General features: G+C 38.2%; 1 protein-coding gene across 2 annotated transcripts; it reads left to right on the forward strand.

The window, feature by feature from the left end:
- Positions 1-3894: 3894 nt before the first annotated feature.
- Positions 3895-21467, forward strand: rbm8a (RNA binding motif protein 8A). 2 transcript variants are annotated; one of them, XM_038305324.1, is made up of 6 exons: positions 3895-4029; positions 9219-9279; positions 9365-9442; positions 14399-14535; positions 16871-17007; positions 21331-21467. In XM_038305324.1, exons 1-6 carry the CDS (start codon positions 3964-3966, stop codon positions 21377-21379), a joined length of 528 nt encoding a protein of 175 aa, XP_038161252.1. In that variant the 5' UTR covers positions 3895-3963; the 3' UTR covers positions 21380-21467. The 2 variants fall into 2 exon arrangements, with proteins under 2 accessions (XP_038161252.1, XP_038161253.1); XM_038305325.1 differs by having other exon boundaries at positions 3895-4024; positions 9220-9279.
- The last annotated feature ends 1654 nt before the right edge of the window (positions 21468-23121 follow it).

A 23121-nucleotide genomic window follows, 5' to 3' on the forward strand; every position in this document is an offset into this window, starting at 1 on the left:
GGTTCTATCCAGGTGGTGTAGAATCTATAGCAGGTGGTTCTACAATCAATACATCAGGTGGTTTCTGAAAGTTACAAGGTTCTTTAAAATTACTCTGAAGATTATAAAGAAAGTTACTGATATTATATAAAATAATTAGTACTTTTAAATATTTAAATACCTTTAAATGCATGTACTTCTGAATAATTATGTTTTTTTTAAAAGGGGGTAATTCAATGGTCTAACTGGAGAAGATGTTTGACCAAATAACTTATTTGAATAATATTTGATTACCAAGTACTACTATTGAGTACTCCGTCCACCTCTGACATACTGTCAGACTATTTTCTACTTCATTTTAATGAATTGGGCGCTATCTGTGCTACAGATCTCTGTTTTAAGTGTAATTAGCCAATCAGTGCTGGGAGCGATTTTGTGCTGTTAGCAGTGATTTTAAACAGGTGGTTCTGGTTCCTCTTGGACGAATGTTAAAGCTGGGCTCCTTGAAGTGCTTTAACTTCCCCATCTAGGTTCTTGCAAGTATTTTTTCTGTCATGTTAGAAATGATTTTTGCATAATGCCCTCCACTTTCTTTACTAATCCTCCGCACAGCAGAGAAGCTTTGCTGCTTCTCCATGCAGCACGGCTAAATGGGTGCCATTTAGGTAAGAACTACAGGAGTTTATCAGTGTTTATATTTATAATCAGGTCCCTCACAGAAGAACAACTTTTGGTCAGAACACTCTCTCTGTGAGAGCCACTAACATCTGGAACAGTCTTCTTTTGCACATACGGGAGAACCCTACACTGATCAGCTTTAGAGCTCAACTCAAACTATGGATGAAAACAAACCAATCATGTGACCACTAAACTCTTAACATTTCCTTGTGATGCTTATATTGTACACTCACCGGCCACTTTATTAGGTACCCCATGCTAGTAACGGGTTGGACCCCCTTTTGCCTTCAGAACTGCCTCAATTCTTGGTGGCATAGATTCAACAAGGTGCTGGAAGCATTCCTCAGGGAGTTTGGTCCATATTGACATGATGGCATCACACAGTTGCCGCAGATTTGTCGGCTGCACATCCATGATGCGAATCTCCCGTTCCACCACATCCCAAAGATGCTCTATTGGATTGAGATCTGGTGACTGGAGGCCATTTGAGTACAGTGAACTCATTGTCATGTTCAAGAAACCAGTCTAAGATGATTCCAGCTTTATGACATGGCGCATTATCCTGCTGAAAGTAGCCATCAGAAGTTGGGTACATTGTGGTCATAAAGGGATGGACATGGTCAGCAACAATACTAAGGAAGGCTGTGGCGTTGCAACGATGCTCAATTGGTACCAAGGGGCCCAAAGAGTGCCAAGAAAATATTCCCCACACCATGACACCACCACCACCAGCCTGAACCGTTGATACAAGGCAGGATGGATCCATGCTTTCATGTTGTAGACGCCAAATTCTGACCCTACCATCCGAATGTCGCAGCAGAAATCGAGACTCATCAGACCAGGCAACGTTTTTCCAATCTACTATTGTCCAATTTCGATGAGCTTGTGCAAATTGTAGCCTCAGTTTCCTGTTCTTAGCTGAAAGGAGTGGCACCCGGTGTGGTCTTCTGCTGCTGTAGCCCATCTGCCTCAAAGTTCGACGTACTGTGCGTTCAGAGATGCTCTTCTGCCCACCTTGGTTGTAACGGGTGGTTATTTGAGTCACTGTTGCCCTTCTATAAGCTCGAACCAGTCTGGCCATTCTCCTCTGACCTCTGGCATCAACAAGGCATTTCCGCCCACAGAACTGCCGCTCACTGGATGTTTTTTCTTTTTCGGACCATTCTCTGTAAACCCTAGAGATGGTTGTGCGTGAAAATCCCAGTAGATCAGCAGTTTCTGAAATACTCAGACCAGCTCTTCTGGCACCAACAATCATGCCACGTTCAAAGTCACTCAAATCACCTTTCTTCCCCATACTGATGCTCGGTTTGAACTGCAGGAGATTGTCTTGACCATGTCTACATGCCTAAATGCACTGAGTTGCCGCCATGTGATTGGCTGCTTAGAAATTAAGTGTTAACGAGCAGTTGGACTAATAAAGTGGCCGGTGAGTGTATATTATATGTTCTTTCTTATGTATTTGCCTGCCTAGGGACTATGGATGAAAACTAGCTTTGTAGCTATAATCCGGCATATTTACATTTGTTTTTATACTGATGTTCATTAATGTGCTTTGTCCCTATTCAAATAAATAAATAAAATTAAATAAATAAAGTTCATTCTGCATTTTTTTTCCTCCATTAAGCAAAGGAAATAATCCCAGACTGGACTCTGGATAACATCATGTTTCTGCTCTAGCATGCCTCCACTTGGCATCACTTCTCTTGCAAATACCATCGAGGCTCCCATCAGGAATGAATACTAGCACCCTCTAGTGGATGGCACCAATATTACAACACTGAAAGAAATTATCATCCTTATTAATCGGATGGAAGAAGTTTCAATCTAATAAACCATCAATTGACAATTAACCATAAGTTAATGGTTTACTTCAGGGGTATTTAACATTTTACAGGACAAGGACCCCCAGACTGATGGCGAGATGGAGCAGGGACCCCCTAATTTTATATATAGTATGAAATTGTGTTCTATCAAACTGGTCCTATAGTCACTCTATTACATATGGAGTAATGTAACAAAAGTAACTCCTCCCTGGGATTATTAAAGTATTTCTGATTCTGATTCCTGGTTGATGGGACAGGTGTTGTGAATGAAACGGTGCCCAGCTTGAAAAAGCTCCTGTGTGTCGCTGAATGTGTGCATTGATGACTGAAAGACATCTTCTGCCTCCATTTATCAGTTTACTACAGTCTGTTGAATTCATGTTAATGTGGATTTAAAGACATTTCAATTAGTGACAAAAATTGCAGGGGGGGAAATAAAAAAAGGCTAATCAACCAAAACTTTCGTGACCCCCATGCAGTACCTCCGTGGACCCCCTGTTGAAGACCTTCGATTTACTTAAATCCTTACTAAAGACCTGTTGGAAGTCTCTTCACACCAACTCAATCAGATTTAATTTAGCAGTTACACCTTCATCCTCCTTTTGAGTCATCAGGCAGTGGAGCTTCTGAAAATCTCATTTTGAATAACCTGAATATACCTCAGCATCGTGCTTATTGTTAATGTATTAACAATACATTAACAATAGCTATATTAGCTATTCTTTATTCTGTTTATATGTCTAATTTGCCTGCAAATTCCTTTTAAGAGCAAAACCTACTTGGTAATAAATCTGATTCTGATACATATTGTTTGTTTTAACTTTTCTTTTATTTCCTCTATACATTTATACTTGAGGTCTGTACACTGCGAGTGTGAAACACAAAGTCATGTTTGTGCACACAATCCTGGCCAGTAAAGCTGCTAATTAAAAACATTTCATTAATGTGATGATTACCTCTTTAAAATGAAAACTTTGAAAGTTTGCTGGTCTTGGGCATACAGATGTTTGTTAAGGCAGAGGCAATACGATTAAATATCAGCAGTTTTTATTGACAAATGGTGCTGTTTATTTATCTCAGTTAAGTTGGGTTACAGGGCTGTTTCCAAACTATTTAAAGTACATATTTCATAAGAATTATATATTATTATTATTATTATATAGTATGATTATATATATATATATATATATATATATATATATATATATATATATATATATATATATATATATATATATATATATATATATATATATATATATATATATATATATATATATATACAAACATATACATATGTATAATTATATATAGTTATCATACATATCTAATAAGAATTTTTATAAATGTCCTAGACACATGCCGGCCACCAGGTGGCAGTAAAGCAGCCGTGAAGACGAATCGTACAACAGGGACCTCCAGTCCAGTAGGTGGCAGTCAGGCGCTGAAACAGAATTAGTTCTACACAGACAGAGGCATCATGGCGGACGTGTTGGATCTTCATGAGGCGGGAGGCGAAGACTTTCCTATGGATGAGGATGGTGATTATTATTTATGCCTTTAATGGCAGGTGGTTCGTTGGCTCAGCGCATTGCGTATAAGTCAAAATTGAGTTTTGATTGTCCGCGGACTCGGAAAACTAGCAAAGAAAAGCTACGCTGCGTGTTAGCAGGCCTGAGCTAAGCTAACAAAGCTAATGGTTATCCATGCAAACGCTCTGCGCGTGTTTAGCTGCCTAGTCTGGCAAATACTCTTCACATACATAAAGATAAAAAATAAAAATAAATTTTTCAGGACTTGAAATATTTCTTGCATGTTATTTTTTTCTACCTAGTTATACAAATTGGTTCCTAGCTAACAATCGTCCAAAAGCGCATTCGTGATGTCGCTCTTCGGGTTTGTTAAATACATGAATGAGGCTGAAACACGTTTGGTCTCTAAAATTAATCTTTGAAACGTTAAAACCACTTTAAATATAATTAATGACCATATGTAATACATTTACCGACTATTTTTGGCGTTACTGATAAATTGTGTATTTTTATCAAGTTGTAAACACCGTTTTTCTCAGTTATCTGCTATCTATAATACATTTATGTGGATTTAAAGTGTCACCCAATCAGACTTTTATCTCACATCATGAGCATTCCTGCAGTTTTCCAGATTTCCAATGATGAAACCTGTGTTTTTAAAACCTGTTTTGGTTTAGAGATTATCTCCCTTCATCAGATGGTTCAGTTACTGTTTTGCTAACTGCTCATATACATCCAACAACTTTACCTACATTATATTAGAACATTAACACCATAAAAAGTTACAGCTTGAAGTAGCTTTTGAAACCAGTACTGAACACAATTTACTTTCATGTTGGATTTTTCTTGGATAAATCTACTCGGTGAGTCCCTGAGAAAACAATATTACTCCTAAAATGATAGAAAAGATAAAATAATACAGGTGCAGAACTGTGCAGCATCCTCATAGGGCTGGATGATGATGTGACCAAAATGTACTCGCTAAAAACTTCTTCCCTAATTATATGTATTTCTAACATCCATCTGATGTAAACAACATACAAGTATCAGTAAAGACTGCCAGGTATGGCCACAATAAAATCTGCAGCTACTTGTCTTCTTTTTTTTTTCCCCCAGCACTTATTGTTATTACAGTGTCCCAAGTACAGAGCAACGAAATTCACTCTGCCTTTAACCCCTCCCCTTGGGGAGCAGTGGGAGTGGGGCTTGACCTTAGAACCTCTGGATTACAAGTTCTATGTTCCAACCACTAGGCCACCACTCCCCCTGTTACTATAATATGGTTAATAATAGTTTACTGTAAATAGTAGCTTATTATATTACCATTTTTAACTCCTCCAATATATTATTTAAAGTATATACGCTTTAAAAAAAACAAGACACATACAACTTTCAGTCAATTCAGTTTATTTATATTGCGCCAATTCACAACACATGTCATCTCAAGATACTTTCCAGTTCACCAGATCATCCAGTCAAACTGATTCAAAGTTTTCTAAGGAAAACCAGTTGATTGCATTAACTCATTGACTCAAATACAATCCCTCACACCAAGCATGCTTTTAGCGACAGTGGAGAGGAAAAACTCCCTTTGAACAGGAAGAAACCTCCAGCAGAACCAGGCTCGTGTGAACGGCCATCTGCTGAGGCCCACTGGGGTTCAAGGAGACAGAAGCAGACATAGAAAAAGAAGCATAGATACAAAAGGTAACTTTAAAAGGCGGCCCCGTCCAGGAAACACACGGCCAGGCAGACGAGCTCCGAGCCAGCTCCCATGTCAGAGGATGAAGATAGCACATTTAGTTAGTCACAGTCAGAGAAACAGGACTACACTGGAAAACACAAAGGTGTTGATGGCAGCAGCACGGCTGATATTTATCTCCAGGATGGAGTCACAGCCAAACAGGAACAGACCAGATGAAGCTACTATGAGAAAAAGCAGAGAGAGCAGAACGTTAGAGATTGAACTAACAGATTCTGCAGAGAGTCTGTGTGAAGTGCTGTAATCAAAGACTGTAATTTGTATTGAAATGTCAGAAACGTCATCACTAACTGCATAAGATTATATTGTGATATGTGTTGATTTTGGATTGGTTTTCACTAGAGATGCACAATATAATCGGCCCCCTATCGGTATCGGCCTTAAAACTGAATATCGGACATTGGCCGCCCCACCGATATTTAACCCGATATTTGATCAGCTTCTGAGTTTCTAAAGTCTAAAAAAAAAAAAAAAAAAAACTACTTCTTCTTCCTCAAAAACTTCTTTTTTACAGACTTAAAAGCTTCTAAAGACGAGGGAAAAAATATTGATCCATTAAAATATCCCAATATCTTCATATGCTGATATATTGCCATTTAAAAACACCATATCAATCTCTTTTACTAATGAAATATTGCTATATGTCATCGTTATGCTACGAAAAATACCCCGAAAATTCACGAAATGTTGCCATATTTTCAAATGTTGATATATTGACGCGGTATCGATCTATTTTACTAACAAAATCTCACAAGAATTTGCAAAATATCACGAGAGTTTGTAACAGAATGATGAAATTTCAGAAGATTTTGAAAGTAAAATAGATCGATACCGCGTTTTTAAAAATCAATTTGATATCAGCATATGAAAATATATTTGAGTATATTATTTTTCAAAGTGTCAGAAATGGATAACAAAACTGCTATTTCAATGACTACTTATTTTTGTCCAGCTTTAACATCGGTATCGATATCGGTTATCGGCTACATCAGTTTTAAAATATCGGGATATCGGCCAAAATCCCAATATCGTGCATCCCTAGTTTTCACCTCCTATGTCCTCAAATCTAATACTGTTTCGCTTATACAAGAAAATAAAAAGGAATCGGTCTGTTAAAGAAAGGTTTTGTGTCTAATAGGGCTGCAACAACGAATCGATAAAATCGATAAAAATCGACTTTTAAAAGCGTTGGCAACGAATTTCATCATCGATTAGTTGTGTCGCGCGATTAATGCGTCATCCGCCGCCGCCGTCATCACATCCACTTGACTGAAACGGGGGAAGAAGAAAAAATACGGCAGAGCGAGCCAGCGCCGCAGGTGCGCAGTGTTGCCAACTCAGCGACTTTTCAGACCCCTCCAGCGACTATTTTTCAAAAAAGCGACTCGCCACAAATCTGGCGACTTTTTAAAGTGTCACTGGCGGCTTTTGGAGACTCTTACGTGAAAGCATGTATCGTTCCTACTCTTGTCCTCCAGTGGCAGCTGCTGCCGTGGGGCGCCTCCCCCATCCCGCTCCGGCAGGAGTCCCTCTCAGCGCTGCAGTCGGAGCAGGAGGATGTTTACCCTCAGCGTCCAGACTGCAAATGAAGCGCGCATGCACCGGGATTGACGGCGCAAATTGATCACAATAATTAAAATAGCCTGCGCTTTGTAAAGTGAAAAAAGTCGTAACATGCAACTTTTGTCAAAACAAATAAACATGGCGCGGAACCCCCATGTTTGTTTCGTTTTAAAGTGGGGGAACGTAACGTTAGTTTCTCAGGTAGCTCATCTGATGCTTTCCTTACCGTGTTAGTAGGTTACAGACAGTGATAAGGTTGGCTACTTATTTTACTTTTAATTTCATTTGAATTAGCTTAAGCAGCGTTTACATTTACTTTATAAATAAATTAACTTGCAAATTATGAGGGCAAGACTTTTAAAGTTTAAATCTTCTGGCAAAGATAAAGTAAAGAAGATCCTGCAATTTATGGAAGTAAAGCAGAATAAAATCCAGCAAGATCAGTAATATGTCAATTAATTATCTGCCACATTCCCATGTAAATTGGAGTCTTTGGAGGATGTGTTTTTTAGCACCCCTAGTTCTCTCATTTTTATTCCAAATACAATTTATAATTTGAATCACAGGGCTATTTTTATCTCTATGGTTCAGTATTTTCTCAAGTAGCAACTTTAACTGCTATACTTTCCTGTCTTAAAAGGCAGAACTCTTCTAGTCTAAAAAAACCTCATTTGTTGAAATGGGGGGGCTATTGTTTGAACCCCTTAGGGGCTTTAAAAAACAAAAATGTCTTTATTTCCACTTTATGAAACAAAGTAGCCTATATTTTGTGGATGTACAGCTACATTTCTCATGTAAGTTTGCGTAGTTTTAACACAAACATTTATTTTTCATATTGCACCAGTACAGTTAATGAGCAACCTGTACTTGTTTGTTCTGTCTAAAATGTTTATTTTGGAATAAAGAGGTTAATATAAAAAAATATTTTTTGTCCGATTCATCGATTAATCGAAAAAATAATCGGCCGATTCATCGATTTTTAAAATAATTGTTAGTTGCAGCCCTAGTGTCTAAAGCAACGTTTGGTATCAGGCTTTTGGCTAGTAATATTTCATAGGCTGTTAACCTTGGAGTATCACATCTTTGGGCTTTACGCCTCATAGGGAAAATCCCCAGGAAGAATTTTAAATTTAGCCTCTCTGAGACGCTATTTCATGCGTTTTGAGGTGAAATGCAGCCAACTTTTTGTCTTTGTTCCAGCACTTCTTTTGTCCTGATTATGGGAAGTTTGTGTGCTTGACTAAAGGTGGAAAATTCATAAAGAAGACATGAGATAATTTTTAGATACAGTATTATGTTTAATAGGTTAATTCAAACACACACACGCACGCTATTAAAAAAGACATCTTAACATCAAAAATATATATTTTTGAAAAAAGTAGTTTTCATATATTTTTAAGCGAGAAAGTCCACCTGAAACCATCAGCACTCAGGTCAACCAGATTACGGCCCTGCCTTAAAATATTATTTTGAAGATGCTTAGACCACCACAAAGCTGCGTGCGCTGTCACTGGGAATCCCCAGCTGCAGCAGCCTCAGACTCTGTCATATTTTGGGGTTTTCCCCCCACTATTGATGGCGGCTGGAATTAGATGTTTGCGTTTTCATTTAGGCGTTAATAATTATTGGAAACAGCTCCAGTAAAATCTTAAGACCTTATGTAGGAATTGCATTCGTTCACAGTGGTCAAGTTTTAATACAGAAATAGAAATAAGCTGCGGTTTGGGTGAATTATAACATCCTTACATGCCTAAAGAAGCCAGAATTGTGATTGATGGTCAAGCATAAAGCTTAAACAACTTATTGTTCTGTTGAAATAAAAATAAAGATCTTGTGAGCCTCAATCACCTTTTAACCTTTTCTAACGTTCTTTCCACAGAAAGCATCCATAAGCTGAAAGAGAAGGCCAAGAAGAGAAAAGGACGAGGCTTCGGCTTAGGTAAAGCCCTCTGATCACGTTAATTAGATCTCCTGGAAAATACATTATTTGGCGTTTTATTAAAACAAAAATCATTGTGTTACAGAGGAGGGGTCCAGGTCCAGAGCTAAAGAGGACTATGATACGGTGGAGCAAGACGGCGATGAACCGGGTCCTCAGAGATGTAAGAGCTTTAACTCTTCCCCTGCAGATGCTCTGAGAGATTTCAGTTTAATTATCCGGTGTTTGGTTTCATTCCTTCTTGGTTGGCAGCGTGTTTGACTCCAGACACATTCAGTTCAGTTTATTTATATAGTGCCAATTTTAAAGCACTTTACAAACAAATCCGATCACCCGGTCGGACATGTTCTATATAACGACTGTTAGTTAAAACAGTGTCGAAATCTGTCCGAGTAACACAGATAACTGTTGAGTGTAAATGGAACGCAACTGAACGGTTGGGGGGGGCAACTTCCTGTTCTCGTTCGTCTTGTTCTTGTTGAACTGGAACACTACTAGAGCTGAGGCTGATGACGTTTCACGAGAACGCACAAGTACACAGATTGAGAAACGGCCAGAAACAAAGTCCATCCGAGGCTGTTTATCCCTCGTACTGTGGGACCGTGAAGCCTAACTTCTTGTTGTTGATCTATTTGTGAAAAAAAATGTTGTTCATTGTTTGTAACGGCCTACAAACTTAAGTGTATGGTCCTTGTGTGACTGGTTTAAAAAAAATAGTTTACCTACTTGTCAGGAGTCATCCCTACAATAGTGAAAAAACACCGACTTATAAAACTAAAATAATAAATCTTGGAAAACCATTATCTATATATACTTTCTGTGTTAGAAAAGGTAACGGTAAACTAGCTCCACAGGTGGCGCTGTCTAAGTAATAAACAAAGAGATGAGATATGAGCCATTGTCGTCATGGTTAATTTTTGTCGTCATGGAAAATATTGATTAACCTATATTATGTAAATAATCTGATGATGTCACTTGGCGGTGCCCCCGCCCCGTTGTAATCCTAGAACATCTTTATAAGAAGAACTGTGACTCACCCGAACATCCCGACCTCAGTATCTATGACATACAGGTACTGGTCATAAAATTATAATATCATGAAAAAGTAGATTGATTTCAGTAATTCCATTTAAAAAGTGAAACTTGTATATTATATTCATACATTACATACAAACTCATATATTTCAGATGTTTATTTTGTTTAATTTTGATGATTACAAATGACAACAAATGAAAATCTCAAATTCATCATATCAGAAAATTAGAATATTACTGAAGACCAATAAAAACAAAGGATTTATAGAAATGTTGGCCAACTGAAAAGTATGAACATGAAAAGTATGAGCATGTACAGCACTCAGTATTTAGTTGGGCCTCCTTTGGCCTGTATTACTGCAGCAATGCGGCGTGGCATGGAGTCGATCAGTCTGTGGCACTGCTCAGGTGTTATGATAGCCCAGGTTGCTCTAATAGTGGCTTTTAGCTCTTCTGAATTGTTGGGTCTGGTGTATTGCATCTTCTTCTTCACAATACCCCATAGATTTTCTATGGGGTTAAGGTCAGGAGAGTTTGCTGGCCAATTAAGAACAGGGATACCATGGTCCTTCAACCAGGTACTGGTAGCTTTGGCACTGTGTGCAGGTGCCAAGTCCTGTTGGAAAATGAAATCTGCATCTCCAAAAAGTTGGTCAGCTGCAGGAAGCATGAAGTGCTCTAAAACTTCCTGGTATGTGGCTGCGTTGACCCTGGACCTCAGAAAACACAATGGACCAACACCAGCAGATGACATGGCATCCCAAACCATCACTGACTGTGGAAACTTTACACTGGACTTCAAGCAACGTGGATGAAGTGCCTCTCTTCTTTTCCTCCAGACTCTGGGACCTTGATTTCCAAAGGAAATGCAAAATTTACTTTCATCAGAGAACATGACTTTGGACCACTCACCAGCAGTCCAGTCCTGTTTCTCTTTAGCCCAGGCAAGACGCTTCTGACGCTGTCTGTGGTTCAAGAGTGGCTTGACACAAGGAATGCGACAGCAGAAACCCATGTCTTTCATACGTCTGTGTGTGGTGGTTCTTGAAGCACTCACTCCAGCTGCAGTCCACTCTTTGTGAATCTCCCCCACATTTTTGAATGGGTTTTGTTTCACAATCCTCTCCAGGGTGCGGTTATCTCTCTTGCTTGTACACTTTTTTCGACCACATCTTTTCCTTCCCTTCGCCTCTCTATTAATGTGCTTGGACACTGAGCTCTGTGAACAGCCAGCCTCTTTAGCGATGACCTTTTGTGTCTTGCCCTCCTTGTGCAAGGTGTCGATGGTCGTCTTTTGGACAACTGTCAAGTCAGCAGTCTTCCCCATGATTGTGTAGCCTATAGAACTAGACTGAAAGACCATTTAAAGGCTTTTGCAGGTGGTTTGAGTTAATTAGCTGATTAGAGTGTGGCACCAGGGGCCATCAATTTTGAACCTTTTCACAATATTCTAATTTTCTGATATGATGAATTTGAGATTTTCATTTGTTGTCATTTGTAATCATCAAAATTAAACAAAATAAACATCTGAAATATATGAGTTTGTATGTAATGTATGAATATAATATACAAGTTTCACTTTTTAAATGGAATTACTGAAATCAATCTACTTTTTCATGATATTCTAATTTTATGACCAGCACCTGTATTTGGTTTTTCTGTCTCTTGAACCGCTGGTTTCTGCTTCCACTCAGTAGCAGATTTGAAGTTCAACTTTGGAAAGATACAATAAATTATTTCACGTCTTGTTTGTTTATTTTAGGGCTGCAACTAACGATTATTTAAAAAATCGATGAATCGGCCGATAATTTTTTTCGATTAATCGATGAATTGGACAAAAAATATTTTTTATATTAACCTTTTTATTCCAAAATAATCATTTTAGACAGAACAAACAAGCACACAAGTACAGGTTGCTCAATAACTGTACTGGTGCAATACGAAAAATAAATGTTTGTGTTAAAACTACGCAAACTTACATGAGAAATATAGCTGTACATCCACAAAATATATCATTAAGCGCAAAAAAAGACAGGCATTTTTGATTTTAAAAGCCCCTAAGGGGTTCAAACAATAGGTTCCCCCCATTTCAACAAATGAGTTTTTTTTAACTAGAAGAGTTCTGCCTTTTAGGACAGGAAAGTATAGCAGTTAAAGTTGCTACTAGGGTTGGGAATTGAAAAGATTTTCACGATTCCGATTCCCTTTTCGATTCTATGAAACGATTCGATTCTTTATCGATTCTTTTTTCAATTCCAATTTGGGGAAAAAAGGAGAAAAAACAGTTTGATTATCAGCATCAACTTTGTTTACTTAACTATTGCACAATCTTACAAAATCAACAAGATCAAGATGTCCACAGGAAATGTGAAACTGGAGTAACATCTGTGTTTAAATGAAAAATGAATACAAGAACAAACTTAATAACCAACAATGTCTAATAACAAATGATGGGATAATAACCTATTTTAAATAACAAAAAATACTAATTATAAAACAGTAGTAGGGAAAATTAACAGTTATTTTGCAGAAAGATGAGCATATCTGCTTTTTCTGGAAGGATACGGGATCTTTCAGGGCTTATGGTGTTTCCAGCCGTGGAGAACACCCTCTCAGATGGGGTGGAGGAAGCCTGCACACAGAGGTATTTTTCAGCCAGTCCAGATAGCAAGGGCAGCGTATCTTGCTTGTTCCACCACCACAGTGTGGCGCTATCCCTGCAGGGGATGGAGGGCAAGCTTTTATAGAGCTGGATTTCCTGATCTACCCTCTGGGCTAAGGAAAGACGGGGCTTTGATTCACAAAGTGACCGCAGCTCGTTGTCTTCCTCCTCGAATAGTTCTTCCAACTTGCGTAACTTGCGTAACTTACGTAAAAAACGTGCCGTAAGTCGTGCTCCCCAGAGCCGGCGCTCTAGGCTCTGGTGCTGCGGGAATCGAAAAAAGAATCGTTCAGAGAGCTGCCAAACGATGCCATGGAATCGGAAAATACGGAACCGGTTCTGAACAGGAACCGGTTTTCGATTCCCATCCCTAGTTGCTACTTGAGAAAATACTGAACCATAGAGATAAAAATAGCCCTGTGATTCAAATTATAAATTGTATTTGGAATAAAAAACTAGGGGTGCTAAAAAACACATCCTCCAAAGACAGATATTTACATGGGAATGTGGCATATAATTAATTGACATATTACTGATCTTGCTGGATTTTATTCTGTTTTACTTCCATAAATTGCAGGATCTTCTTTACTTTATCTTTGCCAGAAGATTTAAACTTTAAAAGTCTTGCCCTCATAATTTGCAAGTTAATTTATTTATAAAGTAAATATAAACGCTGCTTAAGTTAATTCAAATGAAATTAAAAGTAAAATAAGTAGCCAACCTTATCACTGTCTGTAACCTACTAACACGGTAAGGAAAGCATCAGATGAGCTACCTGAGAAACTAACGTTACGTTTCCCCACTTTAAAACGAAACAAGCATGGTCGCTCACCCTGCTGATCAGCTCTCTTCACTGCCATCGAAGGCTCCAACGTGTTTCCTTTTCAGGTGCTGCATCATAACAGTGGTGCTTCCGTGCGATGTTAATTAGTTTTTACAAAAGTTGCATGTTACGACTTTTTTCGCTTTAAGCGCAGGCTGTCTGCGAATTGAGACGCAGCTTGTGTTAGAACTGTTGACGTTACTGCCTTTTGAAAACAGCCCTTGCTCACTTGCGGCGCTGGCTCGCTCTGCCGTATTTTTTTTTTCTTCCCCCGTTTCAATCAAGTGGCAGTGATGACGGCGGCGGCGGGTGACGCATTAATCGCGCGACACAACTAATCGATGATGAAATTTCGTCGCCAACGCTTTTAAAAGTCGATTTTTATCGATTCGTTGTTGCAGCCCTAATTTAATTATTTATTTTTATTTATTTTTTGGTCTCTGCTTTATTAAATAGATACTTCAATAACTAAAGACACTTGTTATAGTTATACTTAACTGTCGCACGTTCTCTCTTGGTCCATAAGCAGAGTGAATTGATTTCCTACTAGATTTCAGTCAAAGTTGATTTATTTATTTGTCTTGTTTTGTTTGCTTCAGCTGTGGAAGGTTGGATCCTGTTTGTGACGGGTGTCCATGAGGAGGCAACAGAAGAAGACATCCATGACAAGTTTTCAGAGTTTGGTGAAATCAAGAACCTGCATCTTAACCTTGATAGAAGAACAGGTTATCTGAAGGTAAAAGGGATAAACTGTGACTTTCTGTGTCTTTGGATCAAAACTTAAATGCTCAATCAAGTTAGGTAAACTTCATACTCAACTCCTATTTATAATAATACTCTTTATACTAGAATATTATACTTGATGCAATGCAATTGGATGTTTTATGTTGGAAAGAGGATGTAGTAAGGCAATCCATAGATCTGTACATGATGAGAAAACACAGGGAAAGGTAAATAGGAAGGTAGTTAAACTGAATGGGAAACATAACTATTAATGTTTAGATGGCTCAGTCAAAGGATGCTCAAAAGAAATAAGTTTTTATTCTGGATTTAAAACCATTTAGAAATTTAAAATGCACAGATGTTTTGTAAGTTTATTTCCTCTTATTAGTGCAGCATAACTAAAATCTGCTTCTCCCTGTTTGGTTCTGGTTCTGCAGAGTAGATCTGATATATAGACCTGAAAGGTCTGGCTGTCGATCCACTGCCAACCAATCTGTAACGTATTTCGGAGCCATTCAGTGATTTCTAGACTAACAGAAGGACTTTAAAGTCTATTCTCTGGGATCCAGGGAACCAGTGGAAGGGCTTTAGAGCAGATATTCTCCACTTTCTTAGTTCTAGTGAGGACACAGGCAGCAGCGTTCTGGATCAATCTGATCCCCTTATTAGGCATCTGTGGAGACGCTGCTGCAGGGATCAATTCTACTAAAGATGAACAAACAGGAAGTCGTTTTTCAACATCAGTCCTTTAATCCTGGAGATGTTCTTCGGGTGATTGAAGGTGCACTTTGTTGCTGTTTTAGAGCCTGGTTGCTTCTTTCTAGCTGGATTAGCTGAAGCCTGATACTAACTTTGAATCACTCTTCATTTGGTCTAACAGTTGTTACTCCAGCTGTGTTTTGATTCAGCTGATGAACCTTCTGTTCATCCATGCCTTGATTTCTTCTGCATTTACTCCGAGCTGAATGGGTTCATCGTTACCTGCTGACAGGTTGATGTTCAACAGGGATTCTGCATCTTTATGCTGACGTACGCTGTTGTTTATTTAAATCTGAGTATTCAAGTGAATAAGCAGCATTTTTAAAATTTATTTTGCCAAATTATTAATCAGTAACTGGATAATTGGATCATAAAGGTTTCTCATTAGAGATTTTTCATCTTAAACGTAAACATTTTTCTTTAATTGCTTCTCTTAGTTGGTTAATCTTTTATCAAATGACATTTAGAGTCTATGTACTCCAGTTAGAATAATTAGATAACTTCAGTGATCCATTAATCGTGGTCAATCTGATTGACGGTTTCAGCTCTAAACGTCAATGATGGTTCCATTTATTCATGATTTCATCTTTCTTTAATATAATTCTTGTTTTATCAGTTAAATTTTATTCCCTTTGTGTTGCCTTTATGCCACTGTAATGTTTTCCTTTTTTATTTTGTTTAGCACTTTAAATTATCTTGCCACTGAAATGTGTTCTATGAATAAACTTGCTGGAATAGTTTTTCTGCTAATTAGACCTGAAATCTGGCTTTTTGATTCTATAGAACAACAGTTTAAGACTGTTAACTTTGGCTCCGTAAGTCTTCCTTTTTTAGGCTGAATTGAAAACATTTTGTGATTAAAAGGTGGTTTTAAATACACACTTAATTTACCAGCAGTCCTTAGAGTTGGCTTTAGGCCACAGGCTGACTCTGGATCAGTTTATTTAATGTTTGTCTTCCAACATTTGTTGACAGAATAAGGAATGACATGGATTTCTATTTAGTTATTTACAATTGTCATAATTTTAACAACTTCGCAAAACAAATTCTTTTTGGAAAAGCTCTGCAGCTCCTGCTTTGGATGCACTCAGAGCTTTAAGGCTCCAAATGTGCTGCAGAACCTCTTAACATGCTTCCACTCGAGACTTTAAATGAAGAATTTATATTACTTTTGAAAAAGCTATGCATTTGTTTTTATTTTTATTGTGTGACGTCCAGGATTAATATTCATATGAAATCCACAAGGTGGCAGCATTGCATTGCTACATATTAGAAGTAGGGCTGAAAATAACAATAATTTTTAAATCAGTTAATCAGATGATTTTTTTCAATTAATCAGATAAAGATTCTTTAAAGAAGACTTTAGGGAATGAAACCATCTTAAATGCCAAATATTTATATATATTTTACTATTTTGGTATAATTACTGCTCTAAGTGGGTTCTCTAGACAAAGATTAACAATTGGCTAAATCAATTGATTATTTTATTAATGGATTTATCTGATTAATTGTTTCAACCCTAATTAGAACAGACTGCTATCTTCCTTTTCTTTGTTGATAATCCATGTAATGTTAATTTTTTTTCTCAGGGCTACGCTCTAGTAGAGTATGAGACGTACAAAGAAGCGCAGGCAGCCATGGAGGGGCTGAACGGTCAGGAGCTGATGGGCCAGACTATCAGCGTAGACTGGGCGTTTGTCAGAGGACCCCCGAAGAACAAGAGGAGGTGAGACGCTACATTTTTAGGATATACGCTCTGTGACTATAAGCAGCCTTTAGTTCTGGTAGTCCCACTGAACTAAAGGTAACTGAAGTTGAAGTGAAGCCACTGGCCGCCATATTGGTCCTCCCTTGTTAGACCGGTCGCAATGTAAACAATATGGGCGGTACAGCATCAAACAACGATGTTCTCATTTTGAGAGGGGCTTAAGACTTTTAAAATAAAGATAAATTCATCACGTTGTTACTGTTTTTTATAATTTTATTTATGCTTTTTCAGAGTTAAACCAGGGTTCCCGCGGGTCCTTAAAAAGTCTTAAAAGGCATTGAATTCTTCAAGGCTTTAATTGGTATTAAAATGTCTTAAATCAGTCTTTCGTAGGTCTTAATTTTTAAAACATCATAAAAAGGATCATTTTTATTACAATTTATTTTGTAATCTAAATAAAACATTAAAATTGACAAGTTTTTTTTATTTAAAAAAAAATAACGGCTCGCCATTATTGGTTAAGTCCCGATAGCGGAACCAATAAAAGCGTTGTTGCGGCCGGGACATTTGGGAGATGCGCCATTAACTTTTTGTCTGGAAAATATGAGCAAGTGTAAATGTAACCAAAATTGTCTCCAGCCAAGAGTTTTCTCCATGGCTAAAACCAGGGAACATACATGAGGCTCAGTGGATTTTGTTCAAGAATCATTCAAGCTCAGAACGATGGGAATTAAGGCAGTGGAGTCGCACATGTGAAGCAAGAAACACAAAGTTTCAAAATGGAGTTACCGAGAAACAGCCGGTATTTCTCAGTTTAGTTCCACCCTTGTCTCTGCAACGCCTCCACTTATCACCGAATCAAACATACTAAGAAAACCATACAAAGAAAAATAGCTGCAAAAAAGACTTAGCACTGGTTATGTTGTGGAATTCAGTTAAATAATTGTTAAAATATATCTGTCATTTGTGTGTTTTTAGCTTTCTTCCTGTATGGGAAGTTTTTTTAAATTTGAAACATTGGTGCAGCGGTTTATGTTATATTAAACCTTTGGGTTAAGTTGTCGCAAGCGGGTTTTTCTTGTGTTTCTTGTAAATTTGGTCTTAAATTTTTATTTCAAGTGGCTTTAAAAAGTCTTCAAAAGTCTTGAATTTAACTTTCCTTATGCTGTAGGAACCCTGTACCAGTCGCAATGTAAACAATATGAGACTACAGCATCGAACAACGATAATGTTCTCATTTTGAGGGGGACTTAAAGGAATAGTACACCCAAAACATGATTAGCCTTCATTTTCTACTCACCCCCATGCTGATCAACACTCTGGAGTACTTTTTTGATATTTCAAATGCATCTGGAGATCTGGGAGGCTTCTTGCTGTCTGCTGACATTCAAATAATGGAGGTCTATGGTGCCCGAGACAGAAAGGTCCATAAAAGTCCACAAAAAACGTGTCAATATTCCTCCATACTGCTCGTCCAATGTATTCCAAGTGTCCTGAGTGGGTAGTAGGGGTGTAAATCACATCCATCATGGCGATTCGATTCAGTATCGATTTCCTGACCCAACGATTCGATTATTTTCGATACTCAAGAATACACCACGATTCGATTCGATTAATCGGTTAATTTTTTTATTTTATTTATTACATTTTTTTTTTTTTACACCTTACAGGCTAAACAAAGTTTCAAGTTTGAAATAAATCAATGAAAGCTGTAATATCATTATGCATTTTCTTTAGAAACAACAGCAAATAACAGAAGTAGAAAAGTTGCATCAAAAAATACTGCAAAAATACTGCACAATATCAGTGTAATGAGTTCAATGCAATACCTCGGCTCCAGAGAAACTGTCCAACATATTTTTTTAGAATGTAATAAATATACTCAGGAAAGAGAGATGTTGCGTAGAGAGTTAGACAGGAATAAAAATAAACTAGATATAAGGAAATTGTTTCAAAGGTCATCTGGGGATGTAGTTTTTGGTAGTATTTTTAATTTTCTAAGAAGAACGGGTATTTTAGGGAGAATATAATAGTTTGTCTGGTCCATACTCCATTCTGGAAGGTGGCGGTAATGCACCTATAAGTTGTTTGCCAACCGCCATTAAAAAAAAAGAAGAAGAAGAAGGCTCCAGAGTGTCGACGTCACCGCCCCTTGAGAGACGCTCCGCTGCACCTCTCCCAGATTGTAGCTGACCGCAAACAGTGCAGCAGACAGGAGGCCGGCTTGTTTTGTTTTTATGACCGAAATTGCGGAAAACAACTCTTGAAGTTTGACCCGCTAGAAGAGTGAGGTGCGCGAGAACGCTGGGACCCTTTTTCCAGCTGAATCTCCGCTCTTTTTGCCCCATTGTCCCTCCGTCGTCGGACTAAACTCGCCCCCACTTCCTCATCGCCTCGGCCGTTTCTAGACCCACAGCGTGTAGCCCAGACCACGCTTCAATACTGAACATAATTTAAAAATGTCTGTGTGAAGCTTGCTGCAACAAACTGCTGTAAGAGTATAACCAGGAAGCGCGGCAGGAGGGCAAAATAGGTTTAGCGGCACCGCAGCACGGGAGGAGAATTACGCCCAGGAGCAAATGGATAAAAATAGACCGGAGGAAAAAAAAAAACATTAAACTATTATCTTGCGGACGTATCGATGCATCGGATCGTCGGCTTTTGGATCGATGCATCGATACAAAACGATTATTATTTACACCCCTAGTGGGTAGCGTCCATCATTCACTCGAAACGAAGTCATTTAGAATGTTTTTAGAGCCTAAACAGTAGTGTATAGGATTTCCTGAAAGCGCGTTCACGAGTCTACGGAATCCGCGGCAGACCAAACCAGATGAAAGTGCGCATTCAGCGTCTGCTCTGCCGATAATGCAAGCGTAGAAGAAGAAATGTGCTGTTTACCTGTGCAAAGAAAGAAACAACGAAAGAAAAATGTCTGAGGACTTCAGTGTTGAGGAAGAGCATGAGTTCTTTGCCGAGCTGAATGCGCACTTTCATCTGGTTTGGTCTGCCGCGGTTTCCGTAGACTCGTGAACTCGCAGGCGCGGGCTTTCAGGAAATCCTATACACTATGGGCAGTCGTGGGTGAGCGGTTAGGGTGTCAGACTTGGATCCCAAAGGTTACCGGTTCGACTCCCGACCCGCCAGGTTGGTGGGGGGAGTAATTAACCAGCGCTCTCCCCCATCCTCCTCCATGACTGAGGTACCCTGAGCATGGTACCGTCCCGCCACACTGCTCCCTTGGGGCGCCATTGAGGGCTGCCCCCTTGCACGGGTGAGGCATAAATGCAATTTCATAGTGTGCAGTGTTCACTTGGGTGTGCTGTGTCACAATGACAATGGGAGTTGGAGGAGTTTCCCAAAGGGCTTTCACTTTCACTTCACTTTCACTACTGTTTATGCTCTAAAAACATTCTAAATCTCTTGGTTTGAGACAATTTTGGTTACATTTACACTTGCTCATATTTTCCAGACAAAAAGTTAATGGCGCATCTCCCAAATGTCCCGGTTGCAACAACGCTTTTATTGGTTCCCCTATCGGGACGGAACCAATAATGGCGAGCCGTTATTTTTTTTTTTTTATAAAAAAACAATTGTCAATTTTTGCATTTGAGATATCAAAAAAGTACTCCAGTGTTGTTCACCATGGGGGTGAGTAGAAAATGAAGGCTAATCATGTTTTGGGTGTACTATTCCTTTAAGACTTTTAAAATATAAACTCATCACTTTGACACACATTTGCTGTTTCATAGCATCAGTAGATTACTTTAACTTATAACAAAAATACCATAAAATGGGCACAAACTTAACAAAATTGGGCATATCACATTGCATAGTCATTATGAAGACTGAAGTCTCTAAATCATGTAATATAACATATCATACAAATCATTCACAATAAAATGTGTGTGTTGTGGGCTGGTTATCCTACCCGCAGCAGTGTGTCGCAGTTAGCTTGTTGCAGATATTTTTGATTTATGCCCAATATTGCAGCATCCTTTAAGGCCAATGTCTTTAAGTCGCTCTTAGATAGCCAGACTAATGTTACGCTACATGCTATACTGCAGGATACATCGCGTATTAGGGGAATTTCTTGGTTAGTTCATCCGCTGACTGAAATTAGCTGTGGAACATCTTCCTACAGCTGGCAAACTGCTTGTTTTTGCCGCTAAATGCTACATGTTACGGTCTTCGTGTTAGTGGGGAATACCAGCATGGTGGACGGTGGCTTCATTTTTTTCAGGCAATCAGCATCCAGTGAATAACTAAAGAGATCGGTTTGGTAGTCCCCATGTCTGCTGTAAATAGGAATCTATCATAATGGGACGTTTGTTTTCACAGGGGAGGCGGACGGAGACGCAGCAGAAGTCCAGACCGCAGACGGCGCTGAGAGGAAACGCTGCTCTTCCCAACACTTTGTTTTTCATTTTTTTTAGTTTCTTAAAAAATAAAACAAAAAAGTATCCTGTTAGTTTTGGTGTAAAATGGTTTGACCCACAACTGTAACACAGAAACCGTTCTGGAGAGAAGGAACTCCGCAGGAAAACGCTGATTCAGCAACACGTCGGAGCGAGAACGTTCAAAATGTTCATGTTTATAGTTTCCAACACTTTCTTCAAAATGTTTGAGTTTCTTTGTGATTGTTTTGTGCTTTTATAACCTGAGGACAAATAAAGTTTTAAGAGTCAAATGTGTGCCTCATTTGTTTATTTAACATTTCTCTTTAATTACAAAAGATTCACATCACTGGTTTCTCTGCACTGCCTGTTTGATTGAAAGTTATCAATGAGGTCAGTTTATCTCAGCAGAGGCTTTAAGAGCTAGATTAAAAGAATAGATTGTAGTTTAAATAAAATTGATGGAAAGACAATAAGTTCATAAAGACCGGTGTGAAACTCTGCCTGTGGTTGATTTTCATACAGTTTTCCTGAGCACTGAGCTTTTTCCAAGATTAGGAATGTAAGGAAAGCGATTTGGAAATGAATATTTAAGAATATATATATATATTATTTTTTTGTATAAATGCACCTTTTTAGCTATTATCTATTCTATTTTCCACTCCTCCATCCGTACAGCTGTCAGCCAATAATCCAACCAGCCACTCATCTGGATTGGCTACCATTTCAGTCCATCTTATGTTTCATAACCATAAATCCAGCTGCTGGTTCATCATGTGAAAAGTTTGAGATTCTTGCAAATTTACTACAAATAGAAAACTAAGAAATCACATTTCATCAGGATTCACAGTCTTCAATGTAATTAATCCTTGTTTAACGTAATTAAACCCACCGGGCTGCCGGCGACCCGGTGGATGTTAAGTGGTGTAATAACTCAGAATGCATACAATTCCACCGGTCAAATTTTTACCGATTTAGAAATGTTAGACACCATTGGAGAGCTCAGATTTTCCACAATTCAACCACCAAGATAATTTCATGGACGCAGTGAGCACCAAAGCACAAAACAGATATAGCAACACGTCAAAATGTAAACAAACAAAGCAGCCACAGTTACATAGTAGGTAGAAGTAAAGAAGTATTTCTATTGGTCCACTGGATGTTAGTAACATTTTTTAGTAAAGAGCGAGAGTTTTAAAGTGAAAAAAATTGATCTGTAAAATGCAGTTTGAAAAGAATGTTTAGCAAGGAAGGGATTATATGTTTGCTCAACACTAGAGGGCAGCAAAGCGCTATGCTCTGATCTGGACAACACTGGAAGTTTCTTTGGCAAAAGAAACCATATGAAATAAAATCTGTTCTCTCAAATTCATAAGCTGAAGAATGTTTAAAAATTGATTTGAGTAAAGGATTTGTAAAAAAAATAAAATATATGGAATAGTTTTTGAAATCATATTGTAAAATGATGGAGGTCTAAATTTCTTTTTGCATTGTCCTTTCTTGGTTGGATTAACTAAACTATAAATTATTCGAGTTTCATTGCAATATTTTATTCATCTGTTTAATAAACACAGAACTACTCTCCTCTTAACTGCTTCTAAATAAAAATCACTATATTTACTGAATTAGGTTGACATAAATATTATTCTTGTGAACCTTGACAGTAATGGTGGACGGTAGTTACAACTCTGGGCTTTTTATAAACAGCAATGACAGGCGTATCTCCAAAAGGATT

Source organism: Cyprinodon tularosa, unplaced genomic scaffold, assembly GCF_016077235.1.
Source record: "Cyprinodon tularosa strain WSP-4 unplaced genomic scaffold, ASM1607723v1 ctg556, whole genome shotgun sequence".
NCBI lineage: Eukaryota > Metazoa > Chordata > Actinopteri > Cyprinodontiformes > Cyprinodontidae > Cyprinodon > Cyprinodon tularosa.